The sequence below is a fragment of the Amblyomma maculatum genome, chromosome 4, assembly GCF_055883805.1.
Source record: "Amblyomma maculatum isolate TAMU_Amacu chromosome 4, ASM5588380v1, whole genome shotgun sequence".
Classification (NCBI taxonomy): domain Eukaryota; kingdom Metazoa; phylum Arthropoda; class Arachnida; order Ixodida; family Ixodidae; genus Amblyomma; species Amblyomma maculatum.
Genome location: NC_139347.1, coordinates 37,200,932 through 37,223,257, shown reverse-complemented (window position 1 = coordinate 37,223,257; position 22,326 = coordinate 37,200,932). Strand labels below are relative to the sequence as shown.

The 22,326-nt window shown below is 45.3% G+C and overlaps 2 protein-coding genes across 3 annotated transcripts in view; one reads left to right on the top strand and one right to left on the bottom strand.

Moving 5' to 3' along the window:
• LOC146190732 (protein scribble homolog) overlaps positions 1-13,968 on the top strand; it is a 175,756-nt gene extending 161,788 nt beyond the window's left edge. For both annotated transcript variants that reach the window (XM_084601109.1, XM_084601104.1), the window contains one exon: positions 13,856-13,968. In XM_084601109.1, coding sequence (XP_084457235.1) covers positions 13,856-13,953 — 98 coding nt within the window. In that variant the 3' untranslated portion in view covers positions 13,954-13,968. The remainder of the gene's footprint in view (positions 1-13,855) is intronic.
• Glut4EF (Glucose transporter 4 enhancer factor) overlaps positions 1,425-22,326 on the bottom strand; it is a 108,020-nt gene continuing 87,118 nt past the window's right edge. The window contains exons 3-7 of the mRNA XM_084601112.1: positions 18,314-18,522; positions 10,248-10,339; positions 9,561-9,786; positions 8,917-9,027; positions 1,425-8,148 (exon numbers count right to left, since the gene is read on the bottom strand). Coding sequence (XP_084457238.1) covers positions 7,963-8,148; positions 8,917-9,027; positions 9,561-9,786; positions 10,248-10,339; positions 18,314-18,522 — 824 coding nt within the window. The 3' untranslated portion in view covers positions 1,425-7,962. The remainder of the gene's footprint in view (positions 8,149-8,916; positions 9,028-9,560; positions 9,787-10,247; positions 10,340-18,313; positions 18,523-22,326) is intronic.

Below are 22,326 nucleotides of genomic sequence, written 5' to 3'. Positions count from 1 at the left end.
TTAGCTTTGCTACATGGCTAGCGTTGTACTGAATGCTGGATTCCTTGTTTCATTTTCAGGAGTTTGATAAACGTCCAATGGGCTATACTTCGTATAGGATTTTCAAGGGCATTCTTTGACAGCGTGATAAGCAATCTATACATCCGGGATCGACTGTGTTGTGATTATTTTACTGGACACTAATGAACTACTTTGTTTCACACACACATTTAGTTGCTGATAGTACATCTTTCACCCCTCGCTGAAAAAGCACCCAATATGTCGCTCTAAAAACACTTCCTGGCCAAAATCTTCGTTCAGTATAAAATTATGCCTGTTTCTCTACAGCATATGCAGCAAGCTTTCTTTGTAAATTCAGGTTATGGCACTTTTATTCCTTCCTTAACCTGCGATCAGGAGTCCCTTAAGCCACTCCTGGTGAAGATTTGTTAGGTGTGGAAAGGGGATGTTAAGTGTTGGCATCGTTAGTATTGTGGTGGTTGGTGTTTTGAGGTACCAAAGTATGAGTAATGCAGCCTCGTTCAACACCAAGAATTTGATTTAATATCTGCAATACCTTGCCATGTGGCACCTTCTTTTTTTCGGTGCACTTGTGAACACGTTATTCCGTTCATATTGGAGAAAAAAGTGCAGCCGCTATAGCCACTTCTTTGATGGTGCAAACGGCATGCTCATAGCATGAGGAATAGTAAAGGTTTAATTTTGCGAGAGTGAGCAAGGGTGGTTACAAAGCTGTCTCGGGAGGAAATGCATTGTCACATTTTCATAACTACTGGTCAGAACTGATCTATGCTGTAGTTGCCAACTTCTGCAAAAACAAAAGTGCACGAAATTTGCTGTGTGAAAATGGACAAGCTCCATTGTTTATAGCTGGTCACAGGATATGCAAATGATCGTGCTCACCAAGACAAAAATTCTGGGACACTTTGGTGACTAAAATGATGAAAGGTGAAAGTTTAAGTGCTGCATTCTGCTACGCAACTGTGGCACATGTAGCGATGAATGCTGCTACGAGTAAGAGCGACAACTCTCACATTCTGCAAGTGTATTAATTCAGTGAATTCTGCTTGGCAGCGACGAGATCGCGCTACTTGTATCTTCGCAATTGTTCTATGTTTACTGTTGTGTGGTTGATTTTACCAGGTGCGCGGCAATAATTAGGAATTACGCAACTGTCACTAATTAGTAATTAGTCAATAATCGTAATTAATTTTAATTGACAATTAGTAAGTAACCAATTAGTAATTATAATTGATCATTGATTGGCATATTGCCATATAAGGCACGCATTCGCACATACTGTGGTGGTGCTCTGTGATTGGTCGCTACCTCCATGACATCATCCCGTCTCGACCAATCATAGCCGCTGCAAAAGCGTGACACTTTTGCCGACGACAACGATGAGGCAATAAAGGTTTTGGCCTTAAAAGGCCACACGACTGTAGTCGGTATACTTAAGAAGACATTTATTTAATCTTTGAGAGCAAAAGTTTAGGTTGAAACACATTTTATATCTTATACAATAAAAGAGAAGAGAAAAACGAGTTATATTTGCTGTCTGTACAGTTTTTGTTGCACATAAACATGGATTCAATGACATGCAGAGAGTATGACACACGTACAGATATTCGAAGAGGCATCTTAGCACTAGACCAGGTATTGCAACTACACAAGCACTGTCTCGCTATAGCATGAGACAAAGCAAGCAGGTTAAGTCTAACCAGCTATTGAAGTGCACGACAACAACACAATAATGCTAGCATTTATCAACTCATACATGTAGGTGGGGCGGGGGTCATCAAGGTGGCACGCTGAAAGAACACAAACATGGGTGTTGCATCAGGGCTGTCCAATCTGTTCCTTGAGCTCGGGCTCCTATCTCACACGACCACACTTGTTGCAGCCAAGTGCCAGCTGCAAGAATTCTGCAAGCCTTTCTTTTTCCCTCAATGCCAGGTCGTTTGATGCAGCTATAAGCCACCCAAACTTCTCAGTACACTCTCGCCTGCACTGATGTTCCTTCAGAGTTGACACTGCAATAGCGTACATGATGTTGCCAATCCTTAGGCTCGCTTCACTTTTTGCACACTTGTGTACATGGTCATGCAAAGCTGCTTCTTAATTAATTGTTCTATCGGTGAAAAAGGAACAGAGTAGAAGCTGCACGCCACTTCCTGTTACCATTTAACAATTTGTTATGTCTGTCTTCTGAACTCAGTACCTGCATTTTAAGTGCTTGTAGAGCACATGGTTGCACAATAGTGAACCATAATACAGACTGTATTTTACGCTCACAGTGTCGTAATGGGATAGCTGTGAGGTACAATACATATATATATATATTATAACTATAAGCTATTTTTTCGAGTTCTGGGTGAAAAATCTTGAACCTACACATGAAGGATTCATGATGGAATCATAAAATATTTTTCACCAGATGACACGTAAAGTTCTGCACTGTGATGGCAGGCATAAATAACAACAAAGATGGCTAGCCTTAGCAGAGAGGATTGTGGAATTGACCACAGCACGAGATCACGTATAGGTTTGAACCTTTACTGTGCGTCTTATTTTCTTGCTTTTGCATCGTCACAGCTAGCGTGGATGTGATGGACGACAGAATCATGAAGTTTCACTTTTTTTTGAAAGACTGAATCATACTCGATGTACCACACCTCATCCAGCTACTGCAATTGCAACCCGTCACATTGTCCACTGACTACAGAAGTTACTAATGCCTGCTTTGTGCAGTCAGAACAGAGTTCAGAGTGGCCATCAAGATCTGAAATGCCAATAAATATTGTGAATTTGGTTGTTCATAGGTGAAAACTTTGGCTTGAACATGGGGATTTTGAATGTGGTTTGACAGTTTCACTGTCTGACTGTGCTGGGAACTGATATGTTCTATTATAGCTGCACAACAGTATATCAAATTCTGATCATACTTTCAATCGCTAGATAGTTAACCTGAATCTTACTAATGTTACTGTCAAACACATGCTAATTTCTTGCATTCCCTGTAATACTGCAGTGTCATCTCGAGAAGGAATGCAGACCTTAGGCACAAACAATAAGTGAGTGGAAGTCCAGGGAACCTAAAATTGCTACCTGGTAAGCGTACCCATCACTTTGAGCACTCAAAACTCGGAAAAAATTGCATATGTGGCATGCTCCAGTACAGTAACCTTCTCTACATTTATTAGCGGACTTGACTCCTCGAGATCTGAATTTCTGTGCCAACCACATTCTTCTATGTGCCTGCATATATATGTATTCTCTCAAAGTATATGTACAAGGCAGGACATTGGCTTGAGTACACTTAGTATGTACAGTTTATAAGTACATAATTCTCTGACTGGATTTTACTCAAAGTACCTCTGGGCTTTCCTGTACTTTTGGTTGGGTTCCATTTTATTTATTAATAATTTATGCTTTGATCCTTTTTACATAATTTACAAGCAACTTTTTTTTCCTTTGCAGTCGTGTGAACACTACACAGAACAGGGCTATGTACATTATGAACATTCCTTTTGTATAGATATATATCTTATGCAGAGATACAAAAAGATGCTTTTTTCATTTTGCTTTTTTGACATCCAGCAAACATATATAGGTATATATATAAAAAGAAACATCTGTGACTGCCAGCTGTTAAGACAAAAACATTCATGTATACACTTTGTCATAAAATATGCACCTCAACAACAACATCAATATTGCAGCTATGTACACAAGTGTAGCACAGTGCCATTTCCTTAACAAATCATGTTTTTCTTAAACCTTTTCAAGGCACCATGTCTTTTGCTCCTCTGAGTGCTGAAGCCACTTGTGACTTGTTTTGTGCTCCTATCGTGGCAACCAACACATAATTCCTATCTGTTGTCATGCAGCGTTTGTCTGACACACCATGGCTGGCTGTCTGAATAGACCACACTAGTTGTACCACTAACAGCTAGTTACCTGTAAAGTGCCAAGGCTAACAAGAACAATCTCCTACGCAACGTGCCTTTGGAACCAAGAACCGAGCATGCTGGACTCACACGAGTTACTGGTCCAACTTAACAAAAAAGAATGAATGCAGCTTCGCATTTGCAATCTCGAAACATTTAACGTGACAAAGGCCACGAGATATTGCAAAGACATTGTATTGCCTACATCTAACAATTAAGCTGTGAGCAGCTATTGCGAGCAAATCTGTGCGACTCGTGGAAATCACTGACAAAACGAAGCTGTCAGCTTTCACGGGAGATCAGGGAACCGGCACAAATTACTCGCGCACTCAATGCAATAATGCAAAAGCGATCCAAGATGCTCAAAGGACATGCCACTGCATTGACTATGTGGCCTACCATTTAAATTTTTCTTGCGTAACTCACATGGCCTGTGCCTTATGCAAAAATGAAATTTTATAAGTTCCTGCGCCAGTATCCAATTTTCTGATCAGATTTGGCTGCATCAGTGCCATTTGGCAAAACACTTATTGCCTGCATTTTTTGTATAATAAATTGTGCAGCTAACATGAAGGAACAACAGTCCTACACCCGTTGCACCGGAGGTTGTTCGGAAAACACTGCATCCGTGGGTAACTGTCAGCTCTTCTGGTTTTGCTACGTGCGTCAGACACTGCTGCATGATTCTGCACCAACACAGCAAATGGTTGATTGGATCCATTCGACAGCCAAGCTACTAGTGGACCAACCTGACTAATCTGGCACCGGTTAGCTTCATCCATTTCATTGGCGTTTCTTCCTTGTGTGTACACACCGAGGCACAGGACAGACACACACACACACCGACACCCTTCTGCGAGACCATTCGGCATGAGTTCATAGCACACTGGAATGACACCTGCCATGTCAGGATGACATCTGCCACACACTTAAGATTATGGCAGCCATGATAGACTCTTTCAAAACGAGGAGAAGATGCTCTCACTGTTCCGTTTCAGAGCATCACATGCTGGCCAGCAGCTGGCATTATAACTTACTTTTAGAATCAGTAAGCATATTCCCCCAAAGTCATTGCAGGGTGTTGTGAAACAGTTTTCAGCACTAAGGGCATTTAGGAAAGTTACTGCTAAGGTCTCAACATTTTTATTTTATTGTTTATTTTATTGTTACCCTCAAGATAAAACATTACAGAGGGGAGTGGGGATTACAACAAAACATTTGACACATTTAGGGCATTTAAGAGCCTATTTTGATGCTGGTCGTTATTAGGCCGCAATAATATTTTTTAATCAGCAGTGCATGTGATAATGACCTCTTCAGTTATGGATAAATTTCCCATGCCGTCAAATTACCTTACCAATCAAAAGGGCATTTGCTAGCCAAGTGAGAATTGGCAACTCTTGCTGCCTTGCTGTGGTGTACAGAACATTAACTGTTGCCAAAGCAGGTCGCAACCACATGCATTTCCTGCTGTGGAGGCTTATCTGCACTTACAAGACGTGATATAGGCTCCATTGACTGCGCCATTCACTTGCGTTGCAAATGCACCCAGTATTTTTGTCAAAAGATAATTTTTTTGCATATGCATGTATACTGTTTGCCACAAATTTTGGGGGGAAAAGTTAGTTAATGCATGCATCCAGTATAAGGCTAAATATGATATTGCATTATTCATGCACAAGCAGTTATTACATTAGTCACTATTCATTTTAGAAAACGGTGAGAGATCCACATTTCATGCCAGATTTTTGATACAATGAAGCAGCGAGGCAACATGGCATGCCAGGTGGCATTCGAATGAACCGTGTGACGAGGCATTGCACACTCTGCTCTGGTGAGCGGAGTGGCGTGCACCCGAGATTCCAAGTATCCTTTATGTCAACCCACAGCGACCATTTCTGGGGTTACATTTGCTTTCGGCTGTTTGGCATCCAGGCAAGGCACACTTCAGTCTCAGTGACCCTGCCAGATAGCGACAGCTCTACGACACATGGCAGCACAGCAGCAGCTAGCTAGGGCTGGCCAGAACAGGGCTTACGTTGGCAATACACAATGCGCTTCATGACTTCATCTGTTTCATTCGTTGCATATATAAACATTATTAAGGTTGTAGACAGCACTCGTGGAAATTGCACAGGTGCACTGTCCCAAAAAGGGTCTTTCTTGACAGATGTGAATCCCTTCAACACAGTTAACCCACGTGAGCCCAGCTGTTCGAGCCAGCCCTTGCAGTTCATGCCAGCTCTTCAAGACAGCAAACTGGCTCAAGGTTTCTGCAGTAACTTCGATCAGACGCTACTAGCACGTTTGGCTGGTGCTGCCTCCTCTTTGATTTCACTGCTTTTCACCTTAGATTCTTATTTGCGTCATGAGGCAGCTGGCACGCTTTCTTTTGGATTCTGCTGCATGGTGAAGATTCTTAGCGTTATGAAAAGTTTAAAACAAAACAATAAAAAGTTGTTTCTTGTGGCACAAAATGATGTTGGTTAATTGCTACCGGGATGCCTCAATGGGTGCGCTTTCACTGCAATGCGTGCTTTGGTATAGCCCACAGAGCTCTCTCACACATTGCAAGCTCACAAAAGAGGCCAAAAAAATTTCATACCTACATCTGCTACTAAACGGGTCGGGTCATAAACCCAAGTCACTGTTTTCTTTTAAATCCGGTACAAAACACATCAATGACAGTAGCGCAGACAAATTTCCAATAACGTAGAATCTTCTGGCACAACTGAGCAGTCAGTGTAGATTCTGCCACTTTTTTTTTCGTCCACTTTGCTTCACAAATGCCCGTGCTTTGCATAAGCAGACACTTATCACCTCCAGCTTGAGACCGCTTCATAATGCAAGGCACAGGTGAGACAAATTGCAAGCAAGAAAATGTGCATGAGCTCCAAGCTGAACTCCTCCTGAACCGCATGCTTATGTGCTTTCTCGTCTCAATAAACAGCCACACACCGAGCAGATCTTAAACCGTTCACTCCCAACTCCGCCTAACACCTGGAAACAGGCTTCATGAATTGGAGCACGCCTGTAGCTACATAACAGCCATAGGCTGCCTTTCATCATCTCACTACACATAAAGAGGACGTGCTCAGTTTACCACTGAAACTGAATGTGACGAGTAAAATGGGACTGCCTATCTGAAACTTTTGCCTTCCACGTGAAAGCACCAATGGCAACAGGGGACGAACTGCGGCCATCAACTGACACACTGCTGCCATCGAAGTAAACAATCTTGAAATTGGCTCTTGCAGCAGGTTTTCGACATTAGCTGTGAAGCGTTCACCCAGTGGCAATACACTGTGTTTACACGATGAAATAATGGGGGACAACAACGAACAGGTTTATGTATATATGATCATGGCCACATAGTCAACATGTCAAGAAGTAAAACGCTATTTACAGAACTGCAGGCTACATTCTTGGTAGCACAAATCTAATCGGTGAAAGCGGTAACCAACCTGATGTGCTCATCAGCAAGTTATCCTTGCAAGTTACGAGTCTGTAGCAGCACTGCAAGGTTAACCAAATAGCAGCCATCTTTTTCATGAATATCAGATTTCACTCACCGAGTGTAACTTCACAGGTTCTGCCACAGTTTTTAAGAGTTATTCAGATAGCTTCCGCCAGATTTTAAACAATCTTAGATCCTTGAAAACCAACAATAACGCTGCAAACAATTTCAAAGTCAGGGCAATTACAACTTAGTAAATATTACTCCTTTTGCTTTTACAACTTTCTTAAAACAAGTCTCTGCAATCTCTTAAAACAACAGCCGTCTTCATGCCAATGCACACTGAACTGCCCAGCAACACAAAGCGAATTGTCTTCTGGGCAATATAAATATCTACAGAGCGAAGCTGACCGATAGGTAGCCTGCAGAGTGTCCAGTACGATACAACACATAAACTGTGTGAAATGAACTGAGTTGGACGTGCCATGATTATGACAACAGTTGCACACAATTTGTGAGTAGTGGTAAAAACAAAAGGGAAAAACTGGAGGGCAATCAGTCAACGTAGCGGCTGCAGGCCTTTTTCCACTTGCACTGTGTGCACCACATGTCCTTGTTCTCCATGCCATGGATCTTGCGACATTTGCGGCTCTCTGAGCGGACCCGCCGGTGCAGTGGTGAGCTTTTTGGCGACACTGACAGGGTCTTGGGGCTCAGGCGCATAAACTTTTGCGGTGAGACCTGTGCCAGATAAGAATGAACGTTCATGACTTTGTGCAGCAAGTAATTTAATTGCCAGCATAATTAAGAAAAGTTTCAACCTTTGACAGCTTAACTCTTTATGGTTGACGGGCACACTCAAAATCGATAATCTAATGACCAAAGTAATAAGCATTGGAAAATATGTTTGCTGGTGTTATATAGGTTGGAAAGTATGTAATAAATGATAGTGATCTGTCTTGGGAAGACAAGATTGTGCTGCTTTAATATGGCACATAGACCGTCTTGTATATGCCTTATATCGTTTCTGCTAGGTTGAAATACTACAGTAAAATCTCTAATTCAGCCTTCAAGGGATTAGGAAAACAGTTCGAATTATTTGAAAGATTAAATTATCAAATGGCCCTGAAAAACTGCAGAGAACCATGGTCGTCAGCTGGAACCGTGCTTCCAGTTCAAATTATCTAAATTAACAGGAGTCAAACGGGATTTTACTGTATACCTGATGCATGGTCCCAACAGGGACTGAAAGCAGGGAGTTTTGAGAAGTTTTGGGAATGGTCCTATGTAAACATGTAAACATTTTTCACTTACTTTATCTGGGGTTGGCTGACATGTCTGGCGATTATTTCAAGTGGATAAATGTGTTCCTACAACAGTGTTCAAAAGTTTCTATAATTATGGCTATTTCTTGTCCCTCTTTGCATCAATTTTACTCGAGGTGGTTATAAACAATATGTTGCTAGCTACCAATCTGCTTTGCAAGAAAAAAAAAGCCATCAAACCTACCATAGCTGTCGGTGCACTGGCATGTGCCTGCCACGAATAAGACCGCTGCACTGTGGGAATGTTGATGGGGGATGCTGATGTCAGGCTGGGTGGTGATGCAGGAACAGCAGTCTGGAAACAGAGTAGCATAGAGCCAAAATTTCCTGATGAAGCGATTTCTTTGCAATTTGCAGGTACGCTATAATCATGATGGATAAGCTTTATTTGCACCATGCCAGCCGCTAGGGCTACCACTGCAATAGATAAAAGCTCAAGCCTACTTAAATAATGAATGCATCAGGCAGGACGCCTTCCTCACAGACTTCCAGGCTTCTTCACAGGGTAAGCTGCAGTGATATTGCTGATCATAGCCAGCTGTACATGCATATATCTAAATACTGTACAAAAGAAAACGAACTTGAATGTTCTCTTTACCATCGCTTAAATGTCAGTAGTTCGTTGGCTATTACTCCTGCAAATGTTCTTTTTTGAAACATCATAAGCCAATATGAACAGCATATCATACGTACAGCTAACTAATTATAGCTGAGAAGAATTAAAAATTGGACCAAGGGTAAAAGCTGACAAGAAAGGTGCTTGGCTCGCGAGACTATGGCTTGCTTAGGAGGCCTCAGAAGCCAAGAAAACATGAAGTAAGTGCATACCCGTGCGAGCATCTGGTACTGAGGGTCTTCGTGCGGAGGCCTGGCCATGTCCAAGTGGCTGAGGGTTGGCGCAGATGAGGTGTAGATGCTGTGTGCACATTCGCCGTGCTCTCCAAGGAGGGTACTTCCCGAGTCACTCTCCAGGTCACCCTCCTCCTCGCTCTCCGTGTAGTAGAACTCTTCTTCGTGGTCACTTGATGCAGAGTCTTCGCTCTCATCACCGCGCCTATGAATCAAGGTGAATAATGTAAGCAGGAGAATACAAAAAAGCCACTCAAGACGAAAAAATATACACATTATGGAAATTAGGGTGCTCCAACAAATGGTAAATCAACAGCTTGCCATTTTACTCACAAATGTTTGATTACATTTTGCGTAAGTTATTTAGTGAATCCCATGTGATGTAAAAAATATTCACTCAAGATATACACCAAAACTGAAAGCACTATATTTTGATTGACTCAGGGCAGTGACAGTCGTAGTGTCTTTAAATTAGTTTTTCTTATCCCATGGTGAAGCTGCTGGTATTATGCCTAATACTAATTATGTGCGTGCAGCAATAACATGTATGTAAAACATTTGGACATAACAAATGCAAGAAAAAAACTTGTGTGATGGCTGTTGCTGTAGGGTCAGTTAATGTTTCACAAAAATTTTTAGAGCCCAGCAGGGAAAAAAGGAACTCACCCAAGGTGTTTCACCCGGACGTGCCTCTCAACATCCTTGCAAGTGGAGAACCTTTCGCCACATTCCTTCCACATGCACTTGTAAAGCACCCGCTGAAAGAAAATAACATAAATCCTTTCAGTGCGAGGAGTGCCTGGGTGTCGGTTTAATATAGTATTTAGCTTATTAAAATAATCTAGGGTCTCTGAGACACAGATTGATGGTCTGTGTTTTATTAAACTGCCTTATGTAAAGGCTCCAGTCATACCATGATACCAGTCATATCAGCAATGACCTACATGTAAAGAAGGGGGAGGCACCGCAACCGGTCCAATGCATGATGCAAACAAAAAATATAGGTCGATCCTTCCATGCAAAACATCCCAGATGTTGTGCTTGAGCATGTCTAGTTTGATCAAAAACATTTTCGAACTTTCTAACATGCATAACCTAAACCTAAAAATTTGGTGGAAAAAATTTATTCGTGACAGTGCAGTTTGAACATTTAAATAAAGGCTTGATACAAGGCACCACTCAGTAACTGATATAAAATCTATTTTTTTTTTTTAGAAAGCACACCAATTTTTCAGTAGCATTTGCACTGATTCTAGCTTTATATGCCATCTGGAACATTTTTCTTTCTCCGGTATAAATTTTTTTCAGGACTTAAATAAAAAGGTGCCGCTGGACAGCGACTTTTTCACGCTCTCGCTTGATCTCTATGCTCTCGCTCCAACAAAACCTCCCAGCACGACCTTCATCTAAAATGGCAGTTCCAAAAGCCCTATCCTTTAAGCAGTGTCGTTGAAGCCCCAGGCCTTCGTCGTGAGCTGCATCTCTGTCTTGCTGCGTTGCCGATCAGCCTCTCAGTTGGCAGCGAGCATGAGCACAAATTCGTCTCGTCTACTCGGGCACTGAGCCTCACGGGCCATCGAGTGTCCTTCAGCACACTGGTTTTTCGTTCTTTTTATTTCCTCAGCTATCCGCGATATGGGACTGGAACCATGCATACTCGCAGTGCAAATCCTGGCTAAGCTCTTGCCTAACCTTGGCTAAGCCTCCTTATGTGCTATGAAGGCACCCTTAATCCATACCCTAATCTAATTTAATATCCAAACTAATTCAGCAAATTTACCCTTAATTCATCGAGATACAAAATCATAATCCAACCTCATCCAGTGCAATTGATCTTTAATCCAACTCAATCCACCTTAGTCAACAGTAATATATGATATAATCCACCACAATCCACTTTACCCGTCTTATCCCAATCATCTCTTCAATCCAATGCAATCGACAGTAATCCAACTACACTGTAATCCACTTTACAGGCACTTAATCCATGTAATCCACTCATGACCCAGCATGTGTGAATTCACGTGGTCCAAGTCCAGGCCGATTTGAACCTTATCAATCCACCAAGTATTTGAAAGCACTGTTCATAAATATTGCATATACATATAAAGCATGAGCACCAGTTAACAGCATCAGGTCATACAGCTGTGCTGCATAGTACTATGCATTTGTAGATCTTATAGCATTTTTTACACCGAGTTAATTGAAGCTGCTAGTGTGCATGCGCGCAACAGATGAACTGCTGGGTCTGATATCCTTCAGCACTATTATTTTAAGGTTGTTGAATTATTGAATATTAAATTATGTTTATGTGTATCATTCCGGCAGCATTTGGCTCAAACATAGAAATAAATTAACATTATTATCAGGATTCTGAGCTACTTGGGCTAATAATATTAAGCGGCCTTGGATGGCCTTCAGCCACGTGAAAACTCTGCGAGTGCTCCATATAAAGCTCACATCGTAAAATATCTAAGCTGCAAAAGAGTACATTTTGAATATAGACTCCCATTTATTTCAGTTTGAAGTGAAAACAAGTAAAAATATAAACAAAGGTGAGTTCAGCAGCAAAGTTAAATTATTGCATTTATTTGTCCCTAATGAAGGAATGGAATGAGCAGGATCACTTTCGCTTTAGAATTTGGACGGACTATTCCATTTTGGCCATCGCCACCGACATGTTGATAAGGTGTCAGCACACCCCAGGAGCCTACTTTATGACTTCGGATGGGCGATGTTCCCTCGCCACTTTACCCAAGCCCGTGTGTGAAGATTAATTTGTTAACCCATTATCACCCATCCGCTGCTGAGAGAAAGTCATGCACCGGCCTTGATAGATTTTCGGTGGTGATGTTTTGGCGCCATGCCGCCTCTGTTTTGTTCTGTGGTTTCTGAGCATGGCCAGTGCAGGTAACTTTCATAAGTCTTGTTATTTTGCTTTTCTACTCTAAGGTGACAATTGTTATGCAAGCTTATGCATATCATATTTACTCTTTTGTTTCAGCTGTTCAGCTCATGCATTTTGAAAAATGAAGTCACAGAAAAAATTGCCCGTCAAAAAAAAAAAAAAAATCAATGGATCCAATTGGAACGACCATTCAGATTAAATTGGTTCTGCCGATCCCAAGTGGTTTGTCCAATGGGTCCTGTCCAACTTAACTGAATTTTTCACTCCTAATTGGGATGCCCAGTGGGTTTCTCCACTTCCAATTGGGAGCCACGAAACCAACTGGGCTTCCTAATTGGGAGTGAAGAAACCAATTGGGCTTTCAACTGGACTTCCCATTGGTTCTAAATGGTCCAAAGGGAACACTCAAGTTCTTATAAAAGTATTTGCCGCTTAACCTTCCTAATCAATTTTATCGTGTACATCATCAGTATGGGCATAACTAAATAAGTTAACTCTGAATAATGGAGAAGTGGCACTGGCCCCAGCAAGACTGTCCAACAAATAGAGTACATAAGTCTCTGCAAAGTGTCCTGTGGGGAGGGTGGCCGCTCCTGGCCCTACGGGGCTGGGAATGGTGGGCCCCCACCATTTGTGGCGAGGGCTCACCTGCCACTGGCAGTTACACCTGTTGTAGGCTGCCACCACTTCAGTGGCGAATGACAGCTGTTGCAAGGCATGTCTTTCTCTCTCTTCTTTTTCTTTCTTCTCTATTTTCTCCTCTGTCTGCATGAAGCAGCGAAAGTGGCTCAACTACTGAGCCAGTAGCAGGCCTGTGCATTTTCTTTTCCTTCTTCCTATAGTCACAAGTGTCCTGTGGGTATACATTGAACCTGTGTTATAGTTCCGTGTGTGTGTGTGATGCTTGCTTGTCTCTCATGATTTCTATAAAAACTTGTAATTTCAATCCACCTGTATAAAAGTTGGCACTCCTGCATCTCCATCAAAAAAGGAAATTGAATTTCTGTTCTTTTTTTTCAGCTATGTGAGTTCAAACCATTCGGGCTCAATTGGGATGCCATTTGAGTTCAATTGGTGAACCATTTGATCTTGGTGCATGACCAATTATTTCCAACTGAAAGCTTCAATTCATATCAAATGGTATAATGCCCAATAAGTGGCAAAAGCACAACTGGTTGACCAATTCATTTCAATTGAAAAATTTCCAATTGAGCCCATTGATTTTTTTTTTTACTGGGACTGCACCTCCCGTAATCTACAGCAGATGTAAGCATGAAATTGGTTTATTACTGGCGCTGTCCTGTCGCCTGGCTCCACTGCATGGCAGTTACTGACGGCGACACCATTTCTCTTTTTTGCTGTACAGTCGACGCTTCAGCGACTACCTCGAACCAGCACCGCTGCTATGAAACTTCTGCACGTGATGACGAGAAGGATGCCTATACGGATGTGCGTTCGCGTTGACGGATATTGCTGGCGACGTCGCCGGGAACAGTGGCGGCGCGCAGTGCTGATGCGGTGAGTGCGGTAGCAACACAGACTTAAAGGATATGCGCGCTCAAGGGCGTCTTTAATTCCAAAAACAAACACCTGCCTACATGCGCGGTAGCCGCGGCGACCGGAGAGCGCCGACTCGTATTGAACGTATCCCATACGCACCAAATTCTCAAAAATAGCCGACTACGGGCGCCATCGTCAGTGAATCGAAATCTGCGATAACAAATTCTGCTAGAGGCAGAATCTCGTCAATATCCGCGGAATTTCTAAAGAATTACAAGAGGGAGAAATAAATAATTCGTTCACAAGAAAAGAAAGGCGCAGTATCTGTCACACTTGATATGTGGACACCTGAACTACGCCGTAGAGGGAGAGAGTGAAAGTGGAATGAGAAAGAGGAGCCGTAGTGGAGGGCTACAGAGTAATTTTGACCATCTGAGGACCTTTAACGTGCGCTGACATCGCACAGCACACGGACGCCTCTTCGTTTCGCCTCCATTGAAACGCAGCCGCCGAGGTCGGGTTCGAACCCGGGTGCTCCGGCACAGTAGTCGGGCGTCTTACCACTGCACCACCCCGGCGGGGCGTTCTACAATTGGTACTCCCCTGATGGGGCTGGGGCAGGTAGGTCACCGCCGCTTGCGGGCTAGTCTGCCACCGAATTTTTATCTGTTGTAGGCCGTCATCGCACCCGTCACCACTTCGGTGGTGAACGACGGCTGTTGTTGCGGCGCGCGTCTTTCTTTCCCTCTTTCTTTTCTTTCTTCTCTAGTTTCTCTTCTGTCTGCACGAGGCAGCGGCAGGTGGCTCAGCTACGGAACCTGTAGCAGGCCCGTGCATTTTCTTTTCCTTATTCCTACAGCCACAACAACAACTACAGTTGTTCCGACGCTGCGCTCGCTACAGAGAGGAGAAGGAGGGTAACGGCATCCCAGCAGATGCGCGCGCCGTCGCTGAAAGAGGAGGGTAACTTCCGCACTGCGCATGTGCGCGCCGCCGCTGAGAGCTGACCGAGTGGAACAAGAAAGCGTCTGCCAGCATCGCATGCGTAAAGCATGAAAGTGGATTCTGCCTACAATGGACTAATTTCGACCACCTCGTATGCTGTGCTACGTGACATAATTTAGCTCTCATATAGTGCGAGATCGTTTAGTTAGGCCGTCCGGGACGCATAACCATTTCGCCTCCATCGAAACGCGGCTGCCGGCGGTCGATCGGCTTCGCAGCCGGGTACTCTGGTTCCGCAGCCACTTTCGCTCCACATACGGTCCAGCAGGGTTGAACCCCTCAATTTGTTTAGGGCGCAACTCTTTGGCGCCCGTTCCTGCGTTTTGCGTCGTCGTCGGCGTCGCCGTTGTCCTTCGTGACCAGCTCCGCAGCCGAGACAGCGCGCGCTCTTGCCGCCACCATTCACCGCTGCGTGTACTCCCCTCCCCCTCGTGTTCTCCGGTTGCTGCGCGCGCTCCTGCCGCCACCGTTCGCCGCTCGCGTACCCTTCCCCCTCCCTCTTCCTCCGTGACGGCGACCGCGCTTTCTCTGATTGCTGCGCGCGCTCCTGCCGCCACCATTCGCCGCTGCGTGCCCCCTCTACGTGCGTGACGGCGACGGTGTTCTCCGGTTGCCGAAGCGCCGGCTCGGCATCAGCGGATCACGATGCGTGCATCCCAAGCCGAAACGCAGAGCCACGTTGATTTGAATAGCCAGCGGCGTCAGCGGCATCAGTCGGTCGCTGCTACCTCTTCGCCGCGCAACGTTCCTATGGGCCCACGCACTGCCTCCCGCGACCTCCCGATTCGCTCCTCCTCCAATGCACCCCTGTGCGGCGGCAATCATAGCGCCGGATCGGTGACGGTGGATCTCGATATAAACACCGCCCGAACCGAAACGCATACCTCAAGTTACGTAATCGTCGGCATTTTTTTTTTTCAATCCAATATTCGGCATGCGTCTCTTCTGACGCGCATATTTGGGATGTCAGCTTGACATGAGATATAGTTCTGCGCCTTTTCAGCTTGTGGAAAGTGCGTTCAGGTTCGCCTTCAGGCTGACGGCGCGCTTGAGCTGTAAACCGACAAGTGATTGGGACAGTTTTAAGCCTTCTCAGGCTTAATACGTAAGTTCGTTTAGGTTCGCCTTGTTGACGGCACATAAGGCTGTCCACCGAGAAGCGAAAGAAAGTTCGCTCAGGTTCGCCTTCACGTTGATGACTTTGAGCGGTCAACCGAGAAGCGAGATAGTTTTGTGTCCACTCAGATTTGCAAAAGGTAGTCGAGTTCGCCTTCATGCTAACGGCTTCCATTTTCGCACAAAACCAGCGCGGAGAGAAGGAAGGCGCGCGTGTTGCATACACTTCTCCAGCGGCAGAGCAGCGCGTAGGCTAATGAGCGATGAAAGTTCGTTTACAGCTTAGGTTCGCCTTTGGTTCGCTTTCGGTTCGTCTCCGAGTTCTCCAATTCGTCGCTATGTACTCCCCTGCGGCGGGGGCTAAAAACATTACATTAATCTGAATACTGTCCCTTGGTTCCATTAACTCTGCCAACGTTTGTTTTACCTGATCCACTTCGAGGTGAAATAATCGGGCGCTTTTGGGTTCAAAACGCACTTTTCTGCACCTTCAGACGCGCGCACACACACACACACACACACACACACACACACACACACACACACACACACACACACACACACACACACACACACACACACACACACACACACACACACACATATAGAAAACGTTACAGCTTACAAAGGTATACATCAAAATATATATATATATATATATATATATATATATATATATATATATATATATATTCTTTGATGTATACCTTTGTAAGCTGTAACGTTTTCTGTAGGCACTATAGACAATTACAAGCAAAACGACTATTTCCTAGTTCCCGAAACAAAGTTATATTTTAAATCATGACAGAACGTTATAATTCTTACACTTTATTTTAATGCTAAAACATTATACCATACAAAAATACATGGTCCTAATAAATGTCATTGATAATTCTGTGAGTTATTTTCTAAACATATTGTGAGGCAGAAGAACGCACCAGCAAATTCACCTTTTTACTTCAGGTAGGCCGAAGCAGCAGCTACCGACTAGCCACAGCTTAGCAACACTTCGTCTTCTTCGCACGACCCGATGACCGATGATGATTACGCTGAGATGAAGATGAAGGTCACTCACAGTGCTTACAACATTACTAAGTTACTAAGTGGTGCCTTGTTTCATGCATTTTCGAAAAGTTCGAACGATTCTTCACGTCGCAAATAAGCCTTTTCTGCAAAAATACTTTTAGACTGCACACGTTGCAGTAAGATTTTATTGTCTTTGTGAAGAAATCGGAAGTGGTCGAACTCAACGCCTGGGTATTTGACGTGCATTATTGACCCATCAGAGGTCTTGTCATATCTGTCATATATTTAGTTAACGTTGTCTGAATTAGCTCCAGATATGCTAGTACCAACATGGTTCTGCAGCAGGAGTTTCACCAGAAATTGAAAGAAGAGGGGGGAGGGGTTAATCTTGTAAGCAGTGGTAATTTTTGTTGAACATCAGTGTAAAAAAAAAAAAAAAAAAAAGAATTAGTTGCGATCTAAGAAGGTGCCTGCATAAAAACACAGGGTTGCAAAGGTAAATCACTTTCCCTGCACGTACCGAGCTGTCAACTACTTTTGTATGACAAACCGATTTCTTCGTTTCAAGTGAATTTATTAAGTAGATTTTTATGCCAAATAGTAAACACGGTTCGTGAAACGGTGAGCGTGATAGCACGTCTTCTGCGCTATTTTTATGCACCCACATATGTTACCACGAGCAGTAACTTGAATTTTTATTATTATTATTATTATTATTATTATTATTATTATTATTATTATTATTATTATTATTATTATTATTATTATTATTATTATTATTACTTCAAGTGTAATGTGCATTCGAAGCAAATTACTTTCCACAATTTTTCGAGTATTTACATGATAAATCGCAAAATTTAGACGGTGTTAGTTGCATCTATTAAAACTATAACGTACGTCTGAATGGACTAACTTACCATCTGGCCAAAACCCCACTTAATACCATGTCTTCGATCGTTACAGCCTTACAGCCAGAGCAACTCTATAAGTAGCGAAACTTTGCTTCGAAAAACGGCTACTTCGCAATCATCGTGTGAACGCCGCTAGTGGCGTCGCGACCTCCGAATCTCGGCCCAGTCAAAGCGCTGGATTATGATACTGTACAATTTTGCTAGCCGCCACGGTTTTGCATCAAAGGGCATCTCCACTTGCAGTAATGACGGGACGCGGCACAAACCTTTCTCTTGGGGCAGCCGGGCTCGGAGGTGAAGCCGAGGCTCTCGGAGAAGTCGACGCCCTCGTCCTGAGTGGGTGACATGCGCCAGAATGTCCGCGCATCCTCAGCGGCCAGCCCGGCTGGAGGGGACGGCGTCCCCGTCCGCGGGGGCGATCGGCCGCTGTCCCAGCTCGAAGCTCCCGAACTCGAGCTCGTCCATGTTGGTGTCCCTGCGCATGCAGAAAAAACGAGCGCGACGATGCTGCTATCAGTATTCCCGACGTGGGACAAGCACTATACGATAACGAAGATTAACGAAACTAGGCATGGAACTCTCAGTGCTTTCGTATATCTTTTTTTTTTTTTCGCAGTTCAAGTGCACCTTGAAAATAGTAATTATTTTCATGACTATTCGGCTCTTTGCTTCACAAGTAGCGGTATTTCGATGCTGCTATGGCCATCATGTATGGCACTGTGTACGACATTCTGCACATCCCTGCAGAAAAAAATAGTAATAATAAATAACAGCCGCTACTATGAACCTTCTTAAAAACTTGCTTGTATTCAGGCGGGATTTTCTTTTTTTTTCTTTTTTTTTTCTTTTTTTTTCAGCGAAGAAGACCTCCTCGTAACCAAGGGGTAAGAAAGAGGGAGGTGCGGTCTCCCCTTTTTCCTCAAGGTGGCGAGACCGAGTTGATCAGTTTTCCTGTGTTCTTTGTCGGAACAAAGCCTCGCCCTCTTCTGTCACCCAAGGTCACATTTCTGGTCAACGTTTACGTTAGCAGTTGTGACGGGAAAGGCCAGCGGCGTTCTCATATAATTCCAGCATTTTATGAATATCAGTCGCGAAGAAAAAAAAACGGGGGGGGGGGGGGGGGGGGCAACAATTATTGCACCGATAGCTGTTGTACAAAGCAGTGCCCGATCAGAAGCTTCAGCGCGGGCCGTCGACGTGTATTTACCATGGCAGTCACCCAGGGATTAACAGTCAGGAGTGCAGAAAACGCTCACGTCAGGAAAGAGCGACGTGACGTCAGAGCGCACAGTACAGTGGCAGCATCACCATGGCCGATTTTCAGCGAGATGAAGTAGCTCTCGCCCGCTGCTGCTGTCAACAGCGTCGTTGATGCCGCCGAAAGGGAATAAGATCAGAACAGACTTCCGGAGTCCTAATCGCATCCTCCTCACTGGCAAGAATCTGATCCGCTCCGCGTCGCTGAAACCGTATCGACGGGGCGCAATTATGCAACCGCCTCTTTCCATACCGAATATCTGGGAAGTGGCGCTGCGGATCGGACAGGAAGAGAGCGGGTGTGACCGGGGTGGGGGGGAGTCGTTGCCGGCCGCCTGAAGAAGAGGCCGATGCGGCGGTCAGGGGCGCCTCTTCCCAACCATTGCGAGGGCGGCCACAAGGTCGTTCGCTTTCTCGTTCCGGCCACGGAAGCGAGTGCCCAACAGCTGCGCGCCCCGGTCGATATAGAGCGCCCGGGGCGCCGGACGCGCGTGCCACCACGATGCCGCGCAGAGCGAGGTGGTGCTCCATGGGAAGAAGCCGCCGCTGCGACACCACGGGTCGCACGGTACACGGACGACTTGTTTTTCGAACTTCTCGATTCGGCCACGCGGGCGCGCGCGCACACACACACACAGTGGTGCAGACGCAATCACTGTTCCTGAAGCTCTAGGATTTAGAGATAACAGTGGCCGGGTGAATAAACCGGCGGTGGAAACTAGCAAAAAACGAGTGGAAGATTGGTGGCAGAGAAGTGACATAATGTTAGTAATGTAGGAACAAAATTTAATATATAGAATGATGGTTTAGTTAACCATTCTAAATCAATAATTAAGATATAGGGAGAAAAATGAGCATGATAGCTACTGCTACCACCCCGTTTCAAAGGCGACGCTCCTATATTCCACACACACACACACACACACACACACACACACACACACACACACACACACACACACACACACACACACACACACACACACACACACACACACACACACACACACACACACACACACACACACACACACACACACACGCACACAGAGACGATCAATGAAATTCTCCGGCACGCTAAACAAATATGCTGCCGCCTATGCAAAGAAATGGCATAGACATAATGATCGTTTCAGAACCATTTATTGTGCTTTGGCGACTTCCTTTCGAGAAGCGAACCTCCGACCTTGTCATGCCTGCCAGAGGCATGCTTGTGATCTTTCGAGGTTTCAGTTGGCCGAGGTGTTACAGAGTCCCAATGTGTTCCGACTCCCATGCATCTTACCCTTCCATCGTTATATATACATGAAAGAAGCTGCCCGAGTAGCGAGAATTCCAGGACCCGCCGACCTATCAGTGCCCGGACGTCATATGTCACCTGTCATTTTTTCGAAGCTGCGAGGTTTCCAACAATCGACGCCGACGTCACCAGACAATTGTTTCTAACATGGGGTATTAACTAGCTTACGCATTAAAAGCCTGTCAGAGACATGCTCGTGAATGGCAAACGCTGCGACGCTTCAGATAGTTAACGCCGCCGACGGACGTCCTCGAGTTAAAAACAAGAAGCTGACAGCGTTGGCACGTGACAGGCTGCTTGCATAGACTAAATACGCAGGCTCTTCGTTCCGGTTGTTCGCCGCCTCTCGATCAGCGACAGTCCCGCAGGTGTTGATTTCAGCGACCGGTCGAGCGTGCACAAGTTCACCCTAGGTCTAGGTCCATCCTCCGTGACGCGCTTCCGCGACAGCTGTGCTCAGTGCAGCAGCGGCGGCAGCGTCGTTTGTCACGCGACACTAGCTACGCGCCTGTTCGGTGCCCCCATCTCGTGCCTCAGACTAAGACCGCGAACAATTACGCTGCACTGTTTTCGGCGGTGCGAGAGATAAAGAAAAGGGTCCAAAGAGCGCAATGCATCGGAGATTTACGCTAAGCGAGAAGAGGGAGGAAAAGGACAGGCGAGCATGATCAATAGTGCTTCAGCATCCCCGAGAAACAGGACGAGGGACAGGCTCCGTGCGTCCTTCGTGGACGCATGCATACAGAACGGGAATGCATTCGCCGACCGGCCAGCGCTTAGTCGACTCGTTATACACACGGGTGGCGTAACAGCGCCTCCTCCTAGAGAAGAAAAAATGGAGAGACGCGCCAGAGGCGGCGGCGGCGCTGTTGTTGTTTATGGCCAGCGACGTGCCGCAGAAAACCCATCGCGACCGAGCTTCGCCGCCTTCGCCTACAGACGACGCAGCCAGAAGCCAGCTGCGTTTGCAGCCAGCCGTCGTCCGACGACGAATGAATGAAAACAGCACAGGCAGCTTCGTGGCTACGCGTGGGCCGCGCCTATATCGCTGCGTTTCTTCGCGCGTGTTTGTCCCTGCTATGGCGATGGCTTTAGCGGCGGCAGCTCAGAGGCATCACGTAGAGGGAAGAAGCGCTCGAGCGAGCGCCAACCTTGGTCGACAGTGACGCGCCCACACCACTGAGGGCGGAAGGGAGGGTCCGGGAAACAATGCCGGGTCAAGTGTGCCAGCGAGGGACAGAGGCGTGCCGCCCGCGGATGCGCGTGTGCGTGCGTGAGATAAGCAAGAGTGAGCGACTACGAAAAGAACAGCAGCATATTTATGGCATTTCGGCGATAGTGCGAGCGAGAGGGGTTCACGAGTATGCGGGTAGGCGTGTTTCGGTAGTTCATTCAGCGTCTCGAAAAAGTAAAGGCGAAGCGATGGTCTTTTTGTTCCGTTTTATTACCATCATTTTTTTTTTTTGTGCCCTCCGCTGGGAACGGCCATAAGTGTAGGTGGGAATGCGGTCTTTTTTCTTTCTTCTTAGTATACCGGAAGGTCATTGAAGCGGGGGCAGAGTCCAAAGGCACACGCTTGACAGGGATACCGATACGGTTGTTGCAAGGCGACTGCGGATTAAATGAACGCTGAGAACAAATCGAACCTGGCCGCTGTCAATGGACTACCGCATTCTGACATCCGCACTGAAAACGAGCTTATGAGCAAAGGTGAAACACAGG